The following is a 22,705-nucleotide window of genomic DNA, read 5'->3' as shown; positions in this document are numbered from 1 at the left end:
ACAATTGCATCTCGACTCTAAAGTAATCCCAATACCGTGGTTCTTGCAGAGAATGCTTCACGCTCGTTAAGCTTGAGACTTAGCAGCTTTGATTATAATCAAAGAGCAAGCATTGCACTACGATATCGTATAATCGTTGAATTTGTAAAGATTAATTTTCTTCCGTCTATGCGTTGTTTTTATATAACTTAGAGCGGCAAATTAGCGTGTCATTTGATGGTAAATGATCATTATTCATAAATAGCGAAAATACCGCAAAAATCACCGACACGTTGGCAACCTTATGGCATTATGGAACCCAATATTTCGGTCTTCGCAAACCTCATACCTTTACAAAACGCAAGAGCAAACGATTACTTCACGTTGATTTTCTATGAAACATGCGTTGTATTCGATCCGTAGACAAATATATTTACGTGACTTTACCACTTTGAAAATAGATCCTTTAAGACATTAAATACAAATCCTTTGCATAATCCCGCTTTAATGGAAATAAATGCTGCGTAAAAACATTAAACTCATGAACAATTTATTCAAGCACATCCATCTCGCGCACATACTAAGCCCAATCTAGATTCATAGTAAGTTTATAGAATGTTTTGTATTATTTGCGTCTATTTTCTCTTAAAACACAACTGCGCGTTTGACAAATGAGTTGCGCGTTTGAATGGTCTTCAATAAATCAATAGAGAGCACTACGCAATAAGTCCTCGTCGCAATGATCCTAGAATGGATGGATTGGAATGAAATGGATTTCGACAGCGTCCGCTACTGCACGTACCCTTTACAACAACTAACTACAGGCGTAATTCTTTTCTTTTGCGCAGCGCATTAAATTTTAATATGCTTTCACGTGTATCAGACATTGACCTGTTCTGTTCTAAAACCAGCACAGTAAGGCGGCTTCTAGCCAAATTATATTTTGATACTTAATGATTCTTATTAAAATTATATTAATATCTGTAATACCTGTAATACTTCTTATGACTATATAAGTAATACTGTTATTTTTATTATTCTTTTTTTTTTTGGTTCTTTTTGATATCGATATTTGTATACTCAAATGTGGAGGCTAGTTATTAGCAACTTAATTATACATTGGTGTGACTTAATTTAATGTTATTAGTCTGTAAGCCTTCCTAAAAAATAAATAAATAAATAAATAAATAAGAATCGAATTGTATTATCACAGGCTTCTGAGAGGGAGATATGACCTTGCGTGAGTATTTTTTGTGTGCTAGATGACGTTAATCAGAAGGGCTAGTTAACAACCTAACCAATTTTAATTTAATAATAAAATTCAACATTTTGCAATAAGCTCGCCTTACATCATAGGACGGATTACCCACATTGAAAAGAGGATAGACTATTTGACGCTCTGCCTGCCCCTTCAGGAATAAAAGGCGTGAGTGTGTGTAAACATCTATTAGGTACTTATACTATAAAAGTGAACATAACTCTGTCTGTTACGCTTTCACGGCTGAACTACTAATCCAATTTCAATCAAATTTTGTTAAAGACCTTGGTAAGGACATAGTCTTTTATCCTGGGAAAATATGTAACAGGATTTTATGCCATTTTTTTTCACGCAAACAACAAGCAAAAGCTAATCTATATATATAAAAATGAATCCCTATTTCCCTTGGTCACACCATCACGCGTGAACGGCTAGACCGATTTCACAATTTATTTTTTCGTTATGTTTGTTATTTTCAGAAGAAGGTCCTTATGAAAGAGAAAATTCGAAAAATTGCGCGGAAAATTAGAAAATTTAAGAAAACTTAACGAGAATATTATTTTTTTATAACTGTCAATTGTTTGAAATAACTGTCAGCAATTGACAGAATGCGCGCTGCAAATTCATAGTTAAGAAGGGCCAAGCGTCTGTCGGGTCAACTAGTTGTTTATAAAACCTACGTTATTAAAAAACAACACGATTTTTTTCCTGGATAAACAATATCGAGAGGAAGTGTATAGCGTACTTTCTCTATTAATATGCTACGCTGGTCAATTGTTGCAGAAGAAACAATAAAAACTTAATATCAAGTTTCATAGCGCAGTCTTTCAGATTACAACTAAATTAGTTTGTGCAATGAAATTCCTTTGTTGGTACAGTAATAACTGAGCTGCCTTACCTTGTGAAAACAAACGTACGAAACAATATTCCGAAACTAGTTTTGTAACTATATCTTTATTAGTGGTAATAGGATCATATTAGTTTGTTTTGAAGGTGGATATATATATTCGCCAGGAGAGCGACCACCGTTCACAAGGTGTTATAGCCATAGGGTCCAACGTAAATGTGTTGCGTTCCGGCACAATTGTATCGACTGCCGAGGGGTAATCATCTCTCATCAGTCGACATTCTGTAGGACCCCACTCTATATACCTAGGTGAAGTCAAATCACATTGTCGTGCATTTATATAGAAAATGCATTCTGAATCAGTAATGTAAGAAGGGGGCTATAATGCCTTTGATTGGATTTATCATTTTAAGCAATTGACGTGGCTTTCTCGTGCTTAACTAGAGATGGAGTCTGTTATCTCCTGTTTTACAGCTTCGTGGATTACTATACTTAAGGGATGTATAAAATAACAGACAATACCAGTACTAGATCATTTTGTCATTGCTTTAATAAATTAAACTAGATACTCGACTTTATCTTTGCTAACATTGTGCCAAAAATCATCCAAGTATAACGAATAATTAAAAAAAAATCGGGGTTTTAATTTTTCTGACTTCTCATCATTTTGTTGTTTAGTGCGAATATGGTTTGTGTAGTGTATGACTGAAAATGTGATGTTGCTGCTGCAACGAATTCTCTTAGAGTAGTAGAAGTAGTATTGGGGCGTGTGAAATTAAAGTTACTTTTTATTAATATTTGTTTTATTCGAAATTTACACTTTTTTATTTTACAGTTACCGTTAGAGTAATTTTATATAAAATTTTAATTTGAAGGAGATAAGCATGTGGTTTCATTTCGTAACGCAATGTCAATATGACACTATATATTTATAACCGCACATTTTATATTAATCGTTAATGTACACTACAAAACAATCAGTCATCAATAAACCATACAAGTAAATACGAATCGCCAATACAACGCTAAAAACCGAGTTCAAATACTCGAAGACGTGAACGTACTCAGTCTCGGCTCTTCTACCTTTCATAAACTCGAGCTGCGGCTTTCGGACGAGATTCGAGAACAAGGGAGCCTTCATTAAACCCGATAAGACACGCTGCGGTGCGCCTATCGACATCTGAAGACATTCAGAGACTCTTCAATGTCTTGCCGAGAAAAACAATGGCGTAGTGTTTTTTCATGACTACCAAGCAGGGATAATACAATCAGTAGCTTTGTATATTTATTATATTTATATGTAAAAGAAATTAAAATTTCTTAATTATTTTTCGGATTTTAGCGAATTTAATAAAGATCAAATCTGTTATAATAAACACGTAATTTGAACATAACTTGTAATTTCAGTCCTGCTTCTGCGCAGCTCAACATCTAATAATTTAAGAGCGATATATCTGCCCTATCAAGCATGCAAAAAGATTTTTTTACAGATACCGTACACTGTGAATAAAAAGGAATGCGTGCCGTAATTTTGTCGTATTACTAATTAAATTGAATTGTTGGTCCGCGCAATTGTCGCAAATAATGACTCTGGTCTACCAGTTGTAATTCACTACCTTCAATAAATTATCAATAACCGTACCAAAACAAGCCACAAGAACTAACAAAGTACATACTTCTCTTTTCTGCTATTCGTTTTTTTTCGCTAAAATAATGACCTACAGTCTTAACATATACTGTGGTGGTCCATGTATGTATGTATAAACAAATTCGCGCGCGAATAGTTTGTAAGAAGAAATCATTGGTTGTTTCACTGCGCATCCATTCAAACCCAGGCGACGTGAACCAATAAGCCTGGATAAGCTTAATCATACAGCTACGTCTGTGGCTGAATACATAGTGGCGAGATTTACATATCATTAGATTACAATTTCTACTACGAGCGAAATGTGTTCCGACCTATTTTGTTACGGGCTCCGTGGATATCGCAATGCGATGAGATTCGACCAAAACGAAATTTTACACCTAGTCTCTGTGCATTTCTAAATCGTTAAGTGAAATTGAATAATTTGGCTAATTGGTTATTAAAAACCTTACTGTTAAAAAGTACAAAGAGAAATATTTGATGAAAATAGGAGAAAATCGTCGAGAACTCGAGAGCTTATTTTAACGGCGATGTGACTTATGGATACCCGATGCCAATCTCAGAGAAAGATAAAAATATTATTTTAAGATAGTACGTATCGTAAATCAGTACGGGATGAAGAGAGAATTGAAACGTCGGCCGGCGGTGGCAGTGGCGGCAGCGGCGACGGCGCGGCGGCGCGGCGAGCTCGCGAGCTGGCGAGCGCGTGCGCGGCGCGGTAGGTGCGGGGCGGTGGCGGCGGTGCGGGGCGCGGGGCGGGGGCGGGCGCGGCGCAGCCTCCCAGCTGCTGCACTCCGCCGCCGCCCGCCGCCCGCATCGATCCCGCCCGGGCCGCAGCCTCCGGCGAGCCGGGCCTCATCGCGCGCGACCCTGTACGACCGCGCGCCGCACGCGACCTCGCGCAGTGCTCCGAGCCCGGCGCGCGCTGTCGCCGCTCGTCGTAGCCGCCCTGAGCTGCACGCGCCCGGCACCTCTCGCGCCAACAACAATAACAATCGCCAGTGTTGCAGGTTATGATCGTGGCTTACGTAACGGCACCGATATCGTGCGTACATATCGACAGGTTACGTGTGTGAATGGCCGCAGTCCGCTCTCCTCCTCATCACGCTGCTGCGCTCCTGACGCACTCATCATCATCTGCACGTCACAGGTGCTCTCTTTGTCCGAGCGACACCTAGGGTAGCTTATAGATAAATAAAGTATTAATATTACACTTACTTATCCCTTCAAAACAGTGTATTTCATGGTTACGGACTCTGCTACGCACACATAGCCTCGTCTCTACGACCGCTTGCCGTCGGATCGTAGTTTTCACGACCATTATAAAGAAATAGCGACCTTATCACGAAGTTAACAAAGTTGTAAATTCATTGTCCGACCACGTTACGCGACACAATTGCACGATTACAAATAGAACTTTGGAATTCCCTGTCCTTCACTTAATAGTATTATGTTATTTAGTAGTGGTATAAAATTATTCATTCATAGCTTTGCATACACATTTTTTCATTTTCATTGTAGAACGTCTTTGTGAGGTCAAACTAGCTTATAAGGGACCCTTAAACAGTTAATTACGTCTCAGACGATATGCGAATCTATGTTACATGAACGATCACAAAGATTCAATTCATGCTGCGCACAATAAACTATAACTAAGTTATCGAACAAAAACAATAGATTTGAACAACAAAGCCGCATTGGCTTTAGCGAGACAATGAAACTCAAATAGTATGCGAGCTAAAATAGGCTGTCATTTTCACTTTCAACCGAGCCTCGCTGATATTGGAAATGAAAACATCTATTTTAATCAATTGAACAGATACCCATCAATCAAACAAAAACGTTTATGATGCAAATACATGCTTCATTCACATTCGATTAATTGCAATTAACGAATGGAGAATAGCATCGATACATCATTTTGCAAACATGTAATGCATGCATACTATAAGACATTGTACTTAAAATTTTGTTTTAGAGCTACTTATACTTGGTATTGTGTTTTAAATTATGATCCCTACACCATCTTGACATATATTTCTTTGTACATAATTAGTAAAAAAAACTAGGTGACATGCTTTACTGACAAAACAAAGAGTTTATGTGTAGAACCAAAAGATCTTGAAGTGCTCAATAAATACATCAAGCCTTATCATTGACGTCACATCAATCTTTGTGCACACCCGATGACAATTTCCTTGTATAGCGGGTACCTGATACCACCTAGGACGGGGTCACATTCCTCAATAAGTCTTATACGTTAGCTGAAAGACATGGTGTAAAAAAAATTCAAAGCCCTAACAGAAAAAAAAACGGTGTTGCAGGACCATTACCTTTATCAATATTATTTTTCTAAAAAGAGGCAAGAGTTTCGCTTAATTCGACACTGGTATAATTTTTTGCCATTCTAGTTAGTATAATTTTCTAAATAAAATTGGTTATCTTTAAATTCCACGAATATACGAAGCGAGCGCTGCCATCTAATTATCATCATATTTTATATGGATGGACAAAGCGCCACTGTCATGCTACAACCGCGATGCTGTCGCACGAGTCTGAAGATAATTCAAGATACCTTTAATTCAGACAAAACTAATCGTTAATATTATAGTATCAAATGCTCCTACCACATTACAATTTTAGTGACGGTTACTGCGCATCAAGCTAAAAGTCTGTGGTTATCTCTAGCCTACGTACTGTAGCATCATACCACTGCATGGGTCTTTACGAAAATAGCTATAAAACGAAATCTATCATCGAGTTCAATACAAAACTTCATATTCAATGTCATACAATTTATGAAATTCGTCACAAAGTAGCTATCGGGCGGTATAAACATTTAAAATTTGCTGGATTCTGTTCAATTAATTATAATATACTTACAGAGCAATAAATAAAATGATTATTTATACATCAATTGGACCGCGGAATATTTAAAGTGTCAGAAAAGATACGCAAAATACCTCATAAATACAAATATAAAAATACATTGGACACGGAATTTCAACACGAACACGGAAGATGTATGACATTACATCTCATTCACATTTCAAGCCACACAATACAAGAGGCCATAGTAAATTACATTTCAAATATTATTGACCTCTGTCCCAACTTGTTAATTATTGCGTATTTACTTTACTATTAGCTGCTACAAACTATTTCATTAAAGGCATTACAGAGCTAATTGTGATAACGCAAACTTGTGCCCGTGTGATGTTAAATCGTGATCAAGTGGCAATTAAGACATCACGTACAGGCGCGACATAAAAGTACCTCGACACCAGCCCGACAAACATTAAGGAGCGTTTGAACGGCATCGGTGTTTACTATAAACAAATATTTTGCGAGGACTAGCTGGATCCGTGTTTGGTTTAGTTTTTCCTAGTAAAAGTCATCGGCTATTTGCGTTAATGATCTAAAATCAGTCATCGTTCATTATCCATTGGCCGTGGAGGTGCCTTGTCGCGTATCGTGTAAACTATCACCGTAGTTATGAGCGGAGGCGCGATTGTATCGTGAATTCGGACGTCACCGGTCAGTGTTGAGAACCCAATATGGCTTCCGAGAAAGAGAAGATGGCAGCGCCTGAGACCAAATCCCCCTCCAACAAGAGCAACTGCACGTCGCCCGGAAAAAAAGGTAATTATTGTATAAATATAACTGTAGCAAGACTCATTCAAAATAATTCTTTCTTCTAATTTTGTGTCTTGGTTATTACTACTGGTAAATAAGATGTAATAAATAACACTTTAACAGTAGCTCACTGGCGGTCTAGTACAGTATTCTCATAGTACTGAACTTATTTTTGATACATTGTAATGGGTTGCAATTAGTTGACACATTGGGCAAGTATTTTAATCTCGAGCGACAGATTATATTCTTTTTGTTTTTAATAAAACGCAAATATTAATTGCGTTTGCGCAATCAGAAGTTTGAGCGCAGAGCTTTCTTGAATAAATAAAATAAATATATTAAATACTTGTCCACTATATATTTTAATTTCTTTCACTCTCCTGTGATCAAAAACACTATAGCGCATAATATTTATATCAAAGAAGCAACTAAACGCGCTTATATATTCGTCTATTTTAAACATTAAATTGAAATAATCCTTGAATTAAACTTTAGCTTTCCCATAACGGCGTTTTCTAATATCCTTAAAACAATTTGAAATTGTCCCTTATCATAATGACGATGAATGTTATCAACTTTTGTCGTTTCCGACCATTGCCAAAGTTTTTCAATCATGTATTGTGAACACAATCGCAACACTTCAATTTGTATTATTACGTTATTAAAAACAAATCTTATCTTTTATTATGTTTATACCATATTAAAAAATCTCATTTAATTTAATGGGAAGATATAAATGACAATAAAATTTAAACAAGACCGTACCTAACTTTCTACTTTTGAAATTATGTTTGATATTGCCGGCGTCACCTGTGGTATAAGAAGAACAACTTTAAGTATTTTAATCAACATATTTCAAATACGTTATTCATTTACGCTAATTTTTAATTGTATTTTTAGTGAAGCTATAAGTAAAAAACAATTGCCGCTCGAATACAACCCATTCATATTTATCGATTACAAATAACAAAGTCTCCGATGATACTGCGTTATATAAGCTATTCTACTGTTATATAAATAGTCAATTTTATAATTTATGCGCAATTTATTATACTATTGACAATATCCGACGCGAGCTATTAACAATTATTACGCATAAGAAATCGATGGAAACCTTGAAATCAATCTATATTATTATACAAAGAAATAAGTGTTTAAAACTATTGATTAAATAATTATAATAAAACACTAGCCTCTGTTTGCTACTTTACCCGCTTGAATTGTCCCGAAGTGAAAGTGCCTGTGTGCGCTTATTCGAGATGATATTATGTTAAGCCATAACATCTATGTTTGTGCCAAATATCCCCCATTCAGCAGTTTACGAGATTACTGCTTACAAAGATGTAAACATCTTTACAAAAATGTATTATATGTCTGGAATAGAAATTTACTATATGTGTCGAATAGAATCTAAATAGAATATGCATATTCTATTAATTTTATATAATTCTAAAACAAGTGAAATGTAACTTGTCTTTAATGCATAAAGAAACATATTTTTTTATCTTTATTTAAGGAGCTTTCACCGGTATTCACTTACTTTTCACGATTTCAAATATTTTTTTAATAAAACCCTAGCCTCTTCCGATGCAGGAACCGACAAAAACACTAATTATAATGCCCACATTGAAAACCAAAGTATGCGGTCTACTGCGCGCACACTCTGACAAAACATACATTAAATATAATGTATTATAATCGTTGCGGCAGGTAAAATAAAGTGTCGTTTAAGTCAAATAAAAATATTTTGATGACTCGTAAATGAATAAACCTATAATTTTTTATTGCCTTAGTAGGTAAAAGGCAAGTGTTTGCCTGATGTTAACCGGCGCCGGCCACCGATAGACTTATGCAAAGCCAAGGGCCACAGCGAAGCCGTTGCCTACCTGAACGTTGCCTTCTTCCTTTTGCATTCTAATACGGGAAATCAATAAAACTACTGACTTCATATAAATCTCCACGATGGATACATACAGTAATTTTTAACTAATACTTATTAGGCACGGTAATTAAATACAAATAGCAGAAGACGTTACATAATACTAACCTTAGTACAAATTGCGTAACGGACAAGGCGAAGGAAAGCAGCGCGGAAATACACTGGTAAGTGGTCACTTGCAGGACTTCACACCTTGGTGTCGAAGCCGCGGGAATCGGCTTAGTTCAAAGTCAACGTGATTGCAGCGATCTGCTTGTTTCTCTATAAATAACATATTCTGGGTGACCTTGTTTGCGTAATAATATACTTAGGAATAGTGAACATACGTTGAATAATATATAATATCGTAAATACGGTGCATTAATGGCTAGCTCTTGCTCGTGGCTCTGCCCGTGTTGAGATCCTTTTCCAGAATGTCTCACTGTGCACTTTGGTGGGATAAGAGGTATATGATACCTAGGTATGGTCTATCCACATGCCAAATTTTATCCATATTCATTTAAGAGTCAGGACATGGTGCTTAGTTTAAAGTTCCAATCTTCTGATAAAATTTTCGCGTATAAATTATGAAACAGGATGTCACTTGTATACTAAGACTATTATTCCGTGAATTAAATTCCGTTCTATTAAAAAAAATAGCTATTAGCACTCAAAAATAATCCGTTATTACTAATGGTTATACAGCAATTCATCATTTTAACTTTGAACGTAACTGATATGCTTGCACTCCTTCTCTATATGAACTTTATATCAAATCTCACAGTCCTACACGCGAACTTATAAACTCTGCCCCATTCTAATACACAGGGTAATTTTGATATTGCGTTAATAAACGAAAACACATACTTTTTTTATTATTTTTATGTGAATATGTGGTGTGCGTGAGTGTATTTCTCTCTGGTATTTCTGACTGAAAGTGTCATTTTGCCGCTGCAACGAATTCTCTTACTCTCTCTCTCTCTCTCTTAGTAAAATACTTTTTATATTTTGTTCAAAACATACACTTTTTATATTACATCTACGATTCAAAAAACATATTCTAAAATGTTATTTTCAAGAAGATAAGTATGTGGTTTCATTTAGTAACACAATGTCAAAATGACCCTCTATATTGCAGACTGCAGGCGCACATGGATATTATAATTACACCACCGGCTCTCGTATCAACTAAAGTTTCAAATATAATAGTATGCAAATTACAACTAGGATAGTCAAATTGTGCAAGTTTATTTAAGTTAGCAGGTAAACGTTAACCGAGGTCCAATAACGCGACTAAAGGTAAACCATGCTCGCTTTGTGAACAGGTCAGCTTGGCTGAACGTTTTGTATACCTTTGATGGTACAGTTGTGGCGCAGTACATGATTCGGGTGTAGCTGAAGCTTGTTTAACTTTCACGGAGTTAAAAAATACTGTGTCATGCATATAGAACATTGTGAAAAAATCGCGTGTATAGACCTGGGTTTGTTCTAAAGATAGCTGCTGATATAAAAAGGTAATAGCCTAGTTGATTGTGGAACGTGCTGCTGACATGAATGGCCGCAGGTTCAAAATCCAAGGGTACACACCTCTGAGTTTTCTAAAACTATGTGTGTATTGTTTGTGAATTATCGCTTGCTTTAACAGGGAAAGAAAACATCGTGAGGAAACCTGCATACCTGAGAAGTTCTCTATAGGGATTTCGAGGGGGTGTAAAGTCTACCAATCCGCACTAGGCCAGCATGGTGGATTAAGGCCTAATCCCTCTCAGTAGTAGAAGACGCCCGGGTCCACTATGGTGACATATATAATACAGGGCTGATATTTATCATCATAGGCGCGGGTCGGGTGGTAAGGCCGGCATAACTGTCGGTCAGTCGACATAATATTCAAACTCCACTGTATATCATCATAATCACGAAGCCAATATACTTCATTAATAAAGTCTCAAATTTATTATAATAGTTTAGTAAATAAACGATTGAACTTGTTAAGTATTTCGGAAAATATCCATACTTTTTGTCGAATGCCATAAACAAGCTTTCGAAAACAAATTTCCGCAGGATAAATTTTAATGAAATTATTTTTCAATACCTCAACCATGTTTCAATTACATCTCAATTTGTTAAAATATAGCCACTGAGTGTAATTTCAGGAAATAAATAAGGAAATTTACAAATTGCCGCCGAGTAATGGCTACGGGAAAGTACATAATTAAATAAGAAGACCCTTTTCATTTATTAACTTTTTTGCCCAACTTGTCTCCGGGTACATCGTTACGAAGGCGAAATTGCGCAATTCGGCTATCTGGAGATTATTAAGTTTTTGCTTTCTTAATGTCCGGCGAAGACAGTCGCAGACTCAATCGTACCTACGTTTAATGGATGGCTCGGGTAAGTCCCAACAACTGTAAACTTTTATAAATTAAATCTGCCCTGAGCCTCAAACTTCTCTCGGCTCAGAATTCTTGCCTACATAATAAATAAATGTCGACCTTTGACCGTAACCTTTGAATTTTAAAAAGATATTTAATTAGATGCTTCATGACATTGAAATCTCCGGTAGAAGTTAATAACTTATATATGGATATGAAGGCTGACGTCTGAATTAAAACGGCCTTTCATTAATAAACTTTCACCTGATCAAAGATTTTATTCATTTGAGCCTAAATTGAAGGCTTGCTTAAGTGGGTTTTATGATACCAGAAAAGAAATCAACATCTTTAAATTATATGAAGAGAATTAAACATTTAATAGCTACTATACTGACGTGCTAAGCGCAAAAGCGGTATCTCAGGGAAACTTCTAATCGAAGTTTTGTAAATATAGTTCTGTATGTAAAACTGACATAGATAAACTTTTTTAAAATTCTTTTTATCAAGTTCCAAACAAGATACAGTTATTTAGGTAAGTTCATTGGATGGGTATTTCTTTAAGCTATCTGAGGACATAAAAATCAAGATTTTTTTTTTTCCTTTTACGCTTACCTCGACAGTATAGTTTGAATCGAATCAAATAGTGGCAAAATAGTTCATCAAGTTCATAGATATCACTCGATAGTCTCTGACTACCCCTTTGGGATGGAAACATAAATGTGTATAACAAAATAACAAGCGCTAAGAATATTATAGGAACGAAATTAAAACAAAGAATCGCAAAACAAGCCCTAACTAGCCTGAACATGAAAAAAAATCTCTGCATAAAATATTCCATGTGTCTACAATGAGAGGAATCTCGCAAAGGGACACATTTTCGCCGACTGCAGCCATCAAACGAATTATTAAAGGGGCGGCTACACAGGGGCTAGACTAGCGAGCCATTGTTCTAAGCTAAGTAGACACGAGCAAGTCCTTATACGAAAGTCACCGCACGCCTCACTTCACAGATCTGCGTTAGACTGAACATTTAATCCAGCCCGAAGGCGCCAACAGAACTCGTTTCACGGTTGGATTTAACATGAATAGTCACTTTATCTGTGCATCTCTGTTACGCGAAGGTTCCTCAGTCTACCGTAATTAAGATACGAAATTACAATTTTCCGTTATAAAATATGCCATGATTATTCAAATACACACATTAAGTATTTAATGTCTACATTTGTTATAATAGTTACAAAGAATTAAATATACAATTGTTATGAGTTTCTACATATGAATTAAAATAATTGTCTTATGTACTTGAAGATAAGAGTGAAGGAGACATTAGAGTAATGACACGAGCGTCATTATTCAACATGGATGCACCGTGACAAAGCGCCGGAGAGCAATAATTATCGTAGAGCCTTCATAACATATTGAACGCGTTCCAGCTCCGCGTGTTCTGTGACTGCTGTTTAATTAACACTAAAGGGAATGCTTCGCGTGTTTGCGTCATAATACTGAATTCCTTTGATGCGGCGTGAAATGATGTACATGGCTATAGAGCGGAAATATAAAATAATATTATTTAATGACCATTGTAATTGATTTTTCTTTTGTAGTACAATGTAGGTTTAATCATGTACGTATGTAGCAATACCAATAGGCTATTTTATAATCTTAATTTCGTTCCCACGCATTGCTGAAGTCAATAATAAAATAATAGCGTCTATATAGAAGGCAGAAACCAAAAATATATAAAAAGATTTATTAAAAAACTAACGCGGCCTTAATTTAAAGGCACAAATTGTTATTGGAAACCAACCTTATTAAGTTCATATCCAAAATCTCATTCCCCATTTTATATAAGAATTTTTGGTTTCCGTATATGAAAATCAGACCGCACGCTTCCGACCTAAGAGGGAACCATAATATTAATTTCACTTTAAACAGTTAAAAGCTTCTGGCCACTTAATACCGTCTAAGAGAGGGTACCTTTGCGAATCAGAAAATGTAAGAGGAAAGAGTGCATGGGTGTTATATGTATTTTTTGGTTTAATATGACGGCACATATGTCTATCACTTGACTAACTGGAGCTAACGGTAATAAAAAATACATAAATATAGTTCTGGCAATGACATACGAACGATGGACTTATCGTTAGAATATGTCAAATATTTTTCTATTAGCGTTTACGGTTGTAGAAAAGCGTCTTGGCTACGGTTCTAGTAGTGTACGTCTGTATGTACTAACAAATTGACGAAACTAAAGTTGTTTTTTAAATAATAATATATATATTTTTTTTGTTGTTTCAGGTATTTATAAACGTTTCACCCACTGTTCTTTTTATCTTGGACAAACCTCTTCTAGGATTGGTATGTATGATGTTATTAAAAATAATCTCTAATTTTTATTCTTTTTCACATGTATGTTCTATGTATAAAATTTAAGCCATGTTTTAAGATTCACGTCCTTTGATAAATAAACCTAAAGTCAATAAAAAGAAAAAACTTTACCTACTTTTTCGTTACATGACGCTGACAAGTTGCGGTCTTTACCTTTTCTTTGCAAAGGAAATGGCCATTTAGATTCTCTTGCCGGCGATTGACTAAAACTGTCAACTACAGGCGGCAATGAAAGCCTTAGAAAGTGTGTCTATTCAGCACAATATGTATTTTATTCTTTTCATAGCTTCATTGACTGTTCGATAGCTTTAATTCTTTGGCTGGTTTAGTAATCCTTGTATTATATACTTATTCGTAAAAAACTTAAAAACGAATATTGTATATCGTAATTTCATGCGGTAATCAAACTATCTTATTGCAGGTAACTTAATGCAGACATTTTCGTAAGAAATAAATTGATTTAAAAATATGAAATTTCACAAACAAGTTTCTATCGTATGAATACCAATGTGACTATATTATCATATAAAAATCTGAGTTGAATTAAATAAATGAAATCGTACATACAATAACTACTACGTACTATAACTATATACAAATCGTTTTTTATCATTGAATAGACCGACAAATGATCTCACATATGGTCAAAAGTATATTTATAAAAACTATAAGATTCTTATAGAATATACTTACTGCAAGGATCCCATTCGTGACTTAAAATTATGCAGAAAAATTATAAGTATTAGATCTTGAATGTCTATAATTCGGGCCGTCATATTAGGTACAAATTCGATAAATCATTAGTAAACGGCTTTAATTTTACAGTCGTATAACCGCCAGATCTTACCATAATTGAACTCATCACGTTATAGAATTTGATTAGTCTGTTACCGTAGTTACGTCATCTTATAGTAAACTATAAAGGGATGTACGAGCTATGAACTCCGAACTTCTCGGCTTCAGACGTCGCGCTAACTATTTAGTACATAGTTGTGGTCGTTGGGCGACATGGTAAACTATTCCGTACCAGTTGAAGACATTACTAGCTGTACGTTAATTAGTTCTTACAATACGAATGTATTTTACATATAAAACAAATGTTTTAAATATATCATGATATTTAAGCCACAGTACATGATGACAAAAATGTGTATAATATATACGTTTTCTCGTTTTGACTCATAAATTATTTTGACGATAGAGTTGAATATCTATACTTCATACACACCTAAGTGTATAAGGTGTGAATATCTTGATCCTACATAACTTCGCGGCAGTTGGGTAAAAATCATTAAGTAAACACGCAAAATATTACAAAGCCATAAAAAAGTTGCTTCTTATTTTAAATTGAAAAATATCTACGCGATTTAATCTCCATGTTACGAAGTTCATTGTGAGCTCGAGCCCTTATGGCTCGTGTATGGGTTGAGTGTAAAATCAGCACAGATGAGTGGTGGTGGAGAGCAGAACTACTCTCAGAGGCTCGCGCCAACAGCGCTGCACTATAGGGATGTTGATTGAATCGATTGAAGAGTGCATAGGGCTAGACGTGGATTATAATAGATGAGGCTTATTGCATAAATCTAAAAATCTAATGGACGAGGGTAATTATTTCTTAGACTGTTATCAATAAAGAAATTATTCTAATTAAAATGATATGTAGTATTTTTAACAATATTGTTTTTTAAGTGTATTGAAGAAATCTATATCCTTATAGTCAATATGAGTAATAAGTCTACTGGCGGTAAACTTAGGCTGTCAAACTGATGTCCAAATTCAAACTCCAGACATGACAAATAAAAATTGTTTTATTTTTAATGCATAAAACATACGAAAATTCGCAGAGGTTGCAATTTGTACCCCGAAACGTGACAATAGTAATAGGAATAATTTGGATATAATAATCTATATATATAAAAATGAATTGCTGTTCGTTAGTCTCGCTAAAACTCGAGAACGGCTGAACGGATTTATCTTATCTTGGTCTTGAATTATTCGTGGAGGTCTAGGGAAGGTTTAAAAGGTGAGAAAAATTCGAATAATTGCCGGGAAAATCCTCAAAACAGCATTTTTCTATTTCCCATACAAACGTTTTCTAACTAATACGTAGAGTCAATTTGAGCTTTATTGCTATTGTATAAAGTTCACTGTTGTCTAAGCAATGTAGGTGTGTTCCTAACATCAAAGCAGTGTGCGTTGGAGCACAGAATATAATAATGTAATGTCGCGTTCTGAAACTCAACAAAAGTGATATCGCGGACCCGACTAAATTGAACAGTCACAAAATTTAATATATCATTAGTTATTTGGTTGGCGCGACGATATTATTTCTTTTGTTTTACTTTAAAATGCATGTTTTCGTTATGGACAATTTTTGAGCTACTTTTGCATATCTATACTTATAATAAATCTGTAGAGAGGTCAATTCTGTACATGAAATATATTTCCAAAATAACTGGGGGTGATTAGGGATCGATACTGATGCCAAAAATGCAATTAGTAAAATTTTTGTCTGTCTGTCTGTATAACCGTTATAGAAACAAAAACTACTCGACGGATTTTAACTTAACTTGGTACAATTATTTTTCATACTCCTGAGCTGGTTATAGTATACTTTTCATCACGCTACAATTAATAGGAGCATAGCAGTGATGGAAAATGTTGGGAAAACGGGAGAAGTTACTCCATTTTTTAAGCTTCCGTCATTTCGTGTGCAACCTTAATGGTTAAAAGTTCCTTCGATTTCACCAGGATCCCATCATCAGACCCTGACCGGACAATCGGACCACCTGCATACTACCATAAATTAAAAAAACATCCCGACAAATTGAGCACCTTCTCCATTTTTGAAACCCGAAATCCACGCGGGCGAAGCTGCGGGCGGAAGCTAGTTTGATATAAAAGATTAATATCGAATAGGAATAAGGTTAGCAAATTTTTGCATTATTTCATTTTTGCCTGGTCCTATCAATGCACAAGCTTGAGTTCTAATTAATATTATTTATAAGAAGTGTAACAGGAATCTGTATAACTAATCAATAATTTGATTAAAAAAATATAAATATACAAAAAATATACTAAGAATTTCATTACGTTATAGATATTTCTAGACACAAGAAGTTACCGACCTCAGTGACCATAAAAACTGCTGCAGTGCTGTTCGTTATACCAACAACTATATGTTATATTTTCTGTACGTTAATCTAACTAGTCTGCTTTCAATAGCAATGTGATAACCCGCACGACAATTACTTTAAACCCTTTATATCAACCGTTTCTCGTGGTATAAAGATGGTTTATGTAACTACACTGAGGGTTTGGCTGTGATCCAAACTATATGTTCCCAGTTTTACTATCACATGTACGAGCTCAATACTGTTTTATAGTTTTCATAAAAACATAAACTGGAATGGAGTTTGATGTGTTTAAAAATACTTACATTAAGTGCCCGGCTGGTGCCCTAAGAACAGACTGCTGTAAAATTTAAGAGACAATCTTTTTAAACTGCAACTGCTGCCGTTTTGGTTTTATAATCTTATAGACTTAGAGCCTATTACAGGTTTCAAGTAAATTATTTGACCGTTATCGTACTAAATAGTTAATGTTGATAAGACTCATTCTCTTATTTGGGAGCATAGACAAAGTGTGACTTTTCTTTTGGTCCGCTCATACATACATACATCTTTGTAACGTGGAGAATTATCTTATACTTCTTATGCTCACCAACAAGTTATTAAAAGTAAGAACATATGTAAATAATAGTTAAGATTGACTGTGGGAAATATCATGTTAGTTCTTATTGATTCTTTTGAAATGTACGTCATTTTTATTCATGTATCAGATTAATCCCCTACTGAAACACAATTTATACAATAGATTTACTTTTAAATTCCGTTCTTAGAATTTACCAAAAAGCAAACCTCCAAAAAGTAAAAACCTTTTAGCCTTAATTCCTTGCAAAGGTGTAATTCAAACGTCTTTTATTTTATAAAACGATGTGAAATAATGAGTCGTGCAAGGGTCCTCAATGCTATCGCGGGTCAAATAATTTCATTCGGAAAGAAAATTAGGGCGCGGCTAATGGTTGAACGGTTTGGAAGAGAGCCAACTGTTACGCTGGGTTTGGAGACAAATCTTCTGGAAAGCCGGCGCCTAATCCAAATGGAAAGTCAGGCGAACATTAAATTTGTTATTACATTTTTGTATTCACGAAGATGTTCGTGTTTTTAAAACTCGGAAGTAATTTATCTAACGTATAACAAATACTTTACTTTCACATTGCTGGGAATGGGCTTCTTTTAGTACTAAGAGGATCTAGATATTAGTCCACTACGCTAGTCTCATGCGGGTTGACAAGCTTCAAATACTCTCGAAATAATTATAAATAATTCTTAGGTTTTTTTTTAATTTACTTTTACTATTTACTAGCTTTTGCCTGCGGCTTGGCCCCGTGATTTTTTTCAGAGATAAATATTTTCCCAGGATAAGAAGTAACCTACAGCACTCAGGAGTAATGTAGGTACCTATTACTAAAAAAGTTTCCAAAATCGGTTTAGTAGTTCCAGAGATTAGCGCGGTTAAACAAACTCTTCAGCTTTATATATTAGTATAGATTGTATTTCCTCATGATGTTTTGCTTCATCGTTAAAGTATCACGAATATATTAAAAAAAAGGTTAAAAGACTAAAATGCTTAAATAAAATGGCAATATTATAATTACACCGTTTAATCCGTCATCAATCAGTATTTTATAACCCCACATTATTCTCCGAAAATAAAAAGGCGGATGCTAGTTTACGCTCACTTCTCTAGCTGTAAAAAATCGAAGAGCTATCAATTGCAAAACTCGCGCCACCACAAATACCAAGGAGTCGACTTATCTCGCAATTTGAAGTTGACCGAGATAAAGTGATGTGGAATTATAATTTCAAATGCGGGCCCGTTGCATCCTAACTTCACGTCTTGTCATGCAAATTGTATGGGCGTCCCGTTTCTTGCGCGCCGATCGATTCAAATATCCCTAAGATTTGCATAGTTTACTTTGATTTTGTTTTTTTATACTTTGGTGTATTTACTTAGGTCAGTTTAGGTTGTGGACGTATTTGACGTGGTGAGGATTAAGAAATTTTATAATAATATAAGACTTTAAGAATGAATATGGCTTAGTTGAAATGTGAACTAGGTTAAAAACATATTTGAACGAAAAGTTTGTTTGTTTGTTTAACTGATATTCTCTACTATTATAATATTCAGTACTTTACTGGTGGTAGTCCGCCTGGGTAGGTACCACAGAAATATCTATTTTTGCCGCCAAGCGACAGTGTGTAGTGAATGTTGAGTTCCGGTTTGAAGGACATTGTAGCCAGTGTAACTACTGGATATAATAAGACTTAACATTTCATGTCTCAGGATTTGAACGCAGTGGAATGCCGAACAGCACTTTTTAATCCAAGGTGTTGGATTGCGTTTCTACTGTTTATGGGCCGTCGTATCGCTTATCACCAAAACGACAAGCTCGTCTCGTCATTCAAAGCAATAAAAAACATGTTATTTCAAACAATAAGTATTTTTCATACTAATGTGATAACAACAATGATTTCTAAATAAGTTTCGTTATTATTCCACGGAAACACCTACTCTCATGAATTATCTAACAGTTTCACGTAACATTGTAAAACAATAATACATCTAAAACAAACTTGTACCTAAACGGGGTGAGCAAACAAACGTCTCCACCCAACAATACGTAAGGACTTAAAGCTGTATGCGATTGTGGGTGTTCTCAAAAGAGAACTTATCTACTTAGCCGCTTGTCTCACAAAGGTCAGTGTTTTGTACAAACTCGACCGTAACATTGTAATAATGGTCAGTTGTAAAGTTTAGTAGGATTATCATGGTCTTTGAAGATTTGCGGACGATGGGAAAACGCAAGTCTCAAGTTAAACCGGTTTCCTTACGTTTTTAAAACAATATCCCGCATCAATTGTTTCTGTCTGTCTGAACGCGATAAATATAAAAAATATTGAGCGGATGTCGATGATTGATATGGAGACAATTTCAGACCCTGGGAAGGATATTGGCAACTGTTATCACAGGAAAATATTTTGTGAAGCATTTAACCCGGAAATCACTGTTACGCGGGGAAGCTGCAATCAAAAGGTAGTTTTAGATGATTTGAGGTTATTGAAATATTGATTCTAGAGTATATAGCCTAATACATATTAATAAAATACATATTAGTGGACATCCACTGCATGTTTAAATACTTTTTATCCGGTAGTGTCACACTAAAGATGATATGATGTTTGAGTTAATTAGTCCTAAACCCTAATATTTATTACTACAAAAACATATCCATTGGATGTCGATGAGCATACAAAAACATACTCTGCTAATGTATTCACTGTGAAGTAATATGGCATTTTTTATACCAATATTGTATTCTTTGTGAATTAACGCTTGCTTTAACAGTGAAGGAAAACAATGTGATGAAACTTACCTGAGAAGTTCTCTATAATTCTGCTAATTTGCACTGGGCCAGCGTGGGGACGTAAGGCCTAAAACCTTCTCAGTTAAGAGGATGAAGAACAGCAAGACTAATATTATTATGTTATAATTATAAAATGGCAGCATACTTTATAACTATTCCATCCCTCCTACTCTAAACACTCAAACGTATAACAAATTGAAATAAACTTTTCCATAAGTAAATTCATGAATTAAATATATTAAATCCATGCACAAAGCGTCGGCACACGATCGGATAATAATGAATTTTCTAAAGTTAACTCGATTTATCAAGTTCACAAACTGCGCTATGAATAAAACTTCGCCTTTTAACGCAATAACGACGGATATTAGCACCGGCTCGGCGACGTTCATTATAATTTTACAGGCTCTTGTCTGCTTTTTATTGTAGAAGCAATTTCGAATTTCAAACTTAACAGGCATTGGATCAAAACTTATCTCACATTGAAGAAGTATAATCGTTTTTATTATATGGTGATAGAATACTTTATTTGCCCGAATAGTAATCAACGTATTACTCACAATGGTGTATAACCAACGATAATGGACAACGTAATAAACATCTCTCGTCACTCAACATTCTATCTGAACCCCACTCCACTTACGATCCGATACAGGGAGCTAACTTTGTCGTGCCGGTCAAAAATAAAAATATACATCTTCATTTAAAGAGAGATATTGTTGACATACAGTTTTTTATATATGTATACAAATGGACTTGACAGGAGACAGGGCACTTGCTCGGCGCCTACGTTATATATTAACTATAACTCAGTGCATATTAGTTAAAATTACTTCACTGTGATATAATAAGAAAGACTTGCATAACCTAAAAATGAAATTAGTCATCAATAGCCTTGGTCCCCGTTTATAATAGTTCCGTATATAAAAAGATAAAAAGGTGCTACAAGGCACCACGCGTGCTCCCTATAAACGTGAGGTTCTGGTCGGTTAACCCTAAGGCCGCCACTGTAGACCATAATTAATATTCTCTACAGAATATTGCCCGTATGATAATATTGTCTTAGGCTAGCTGGCGGGTATTATAAACAAGTCGTGTATTAAGATCTATTTGGTAAGATTTCATTAGCAGAGTACACACTCAAGTTTCGGTCCACCTGCGAGACCCGACATAGTAATTAATTAATTATTTCACCAGTGATTACTCCTCTGCTCAACCGTGTATACATCGCCTTTTTAAGACTTACAGATATGATAATTTATTTTGTTCATGTGATGGGTAAAGAATATTCGCCCAAAATAGTAAGTGACATTATTGTTTGAACTGCACCAAACTTCCCATCGAAGTAACTCTACTGAATATCTAAAAATACACTGAATAATGAAAGGAACAAATCGATCGCGTCCTTGTAAACGTCACTGCCAAAAATAGTAGCAATGCTGTTCATAATCCACTACACGGTACTCAGATCGTCACTTTAAAACATGAATTGTTAAATTTTATATCAATTAATGTACAATAGTAGTATAAAATATATCCTATATATAGTATATATATAGTAATATAAAATATATCCTACCACCAGCAAATCTAGGAACACCCACACTACGCATCTATAATTCCAATCCTCCTCTTAACTTACAATGAAATATAGTCCTTCATTGGAAGCATTCACATATCCCGTTAAGTGTCGTGGCAAATTTGAAGGCGTCCTTTAAAAAGGTAACAAATCATATATTCACAAAAAAAGCTAATCATGTCGTATCATTCACCATAAGAAGGCGTGAATAGCTAAACCAGGCAATGACATGATAATAAATATACTTCGCCCTTCATCTTGAATATAATCATGCGCGGAATAAGCATGACTCGTTAAGCGCCACTGCCGTTGAATATTATATGAAGAGCGTCGGCAAAAACGCGGCGCCCTTCCGTACTGCATATTCGAATTAAAAATGTATAGCTCACTCGGCGTGTTTGCTGTCCTTATTACTAAAGCTCACTGCTTAGTGTCAGTTGTAAGCGAAATAATTAGTTTGCACCAGTTTCTTTTTTTTACTTTTCTGAACAAATACAGTGAGTTTCGAGTCATGTACTCGAAGTGACGAACGCGTCTTTCCGCGTTAGAGTTTTGATTTCAAAATGGTGTTTATTGTTTGAAATAACTAGAGT

The 22,705-nt window shown here is 35.2% G+C and overlaps 1 protein-coding gene across 5 annotated transcripts in view; it reads left to right on the top strand.

Annotated features, from left to right (window-relative positions):
• LOC115448648 (solute carrier family 12 member 6) overlaps window positions 1-22,705 on the top strand; it is a 601,928-nt gene that overhangs the window by 541,231 nt on the left and 37,992 nt on the right. The window contains exons 1-2 of one of the 5 annotated variants that reach the window (XM_030176146.2): window positions 4,539-4,739; window positions 7,223-7,371. The exons of 3 other annotated variants lie outside the window; for them this stretch is intronic. In XM_030176146.2, coding sequence (XP_030032006.1) covers window positions 7,287-7,371 — 85 coding nt within the window. In that variant the 5' untranslated portion in view covers window positions 4,539-4,739; window positions 7,223-7,286. Of the gene's footprint in view, window positions 1-4,538; window positions 4,740-6,598; window positions 7,372-22,705 lie in introns of those variants that run through there. One more of the 5 variants, XM_030176147.2, reaches the window with a different exon arrangement.

The sequence above is a fragment of the Manduca sexta genome, chromosome 25, assembly GCF_014839805.1.
Source record: "Manduca sexta isolate Smith_Timp_Sample1 chromosome 25, JHU_Msex_v1.0, whole genome shotgun sequence".
NCBI classification, from domain to species: Eukaryota; Metazoa; Arthropoda; class Insecta; order Lepidoptera; family Sphingidae; genus Manduca; species Manduca sexta.
The sequence above is the reverse complement of the archived record's forward strand: the minus strand, read 5'-3'. Positions and strand labels throughout refer to the sequence as shown.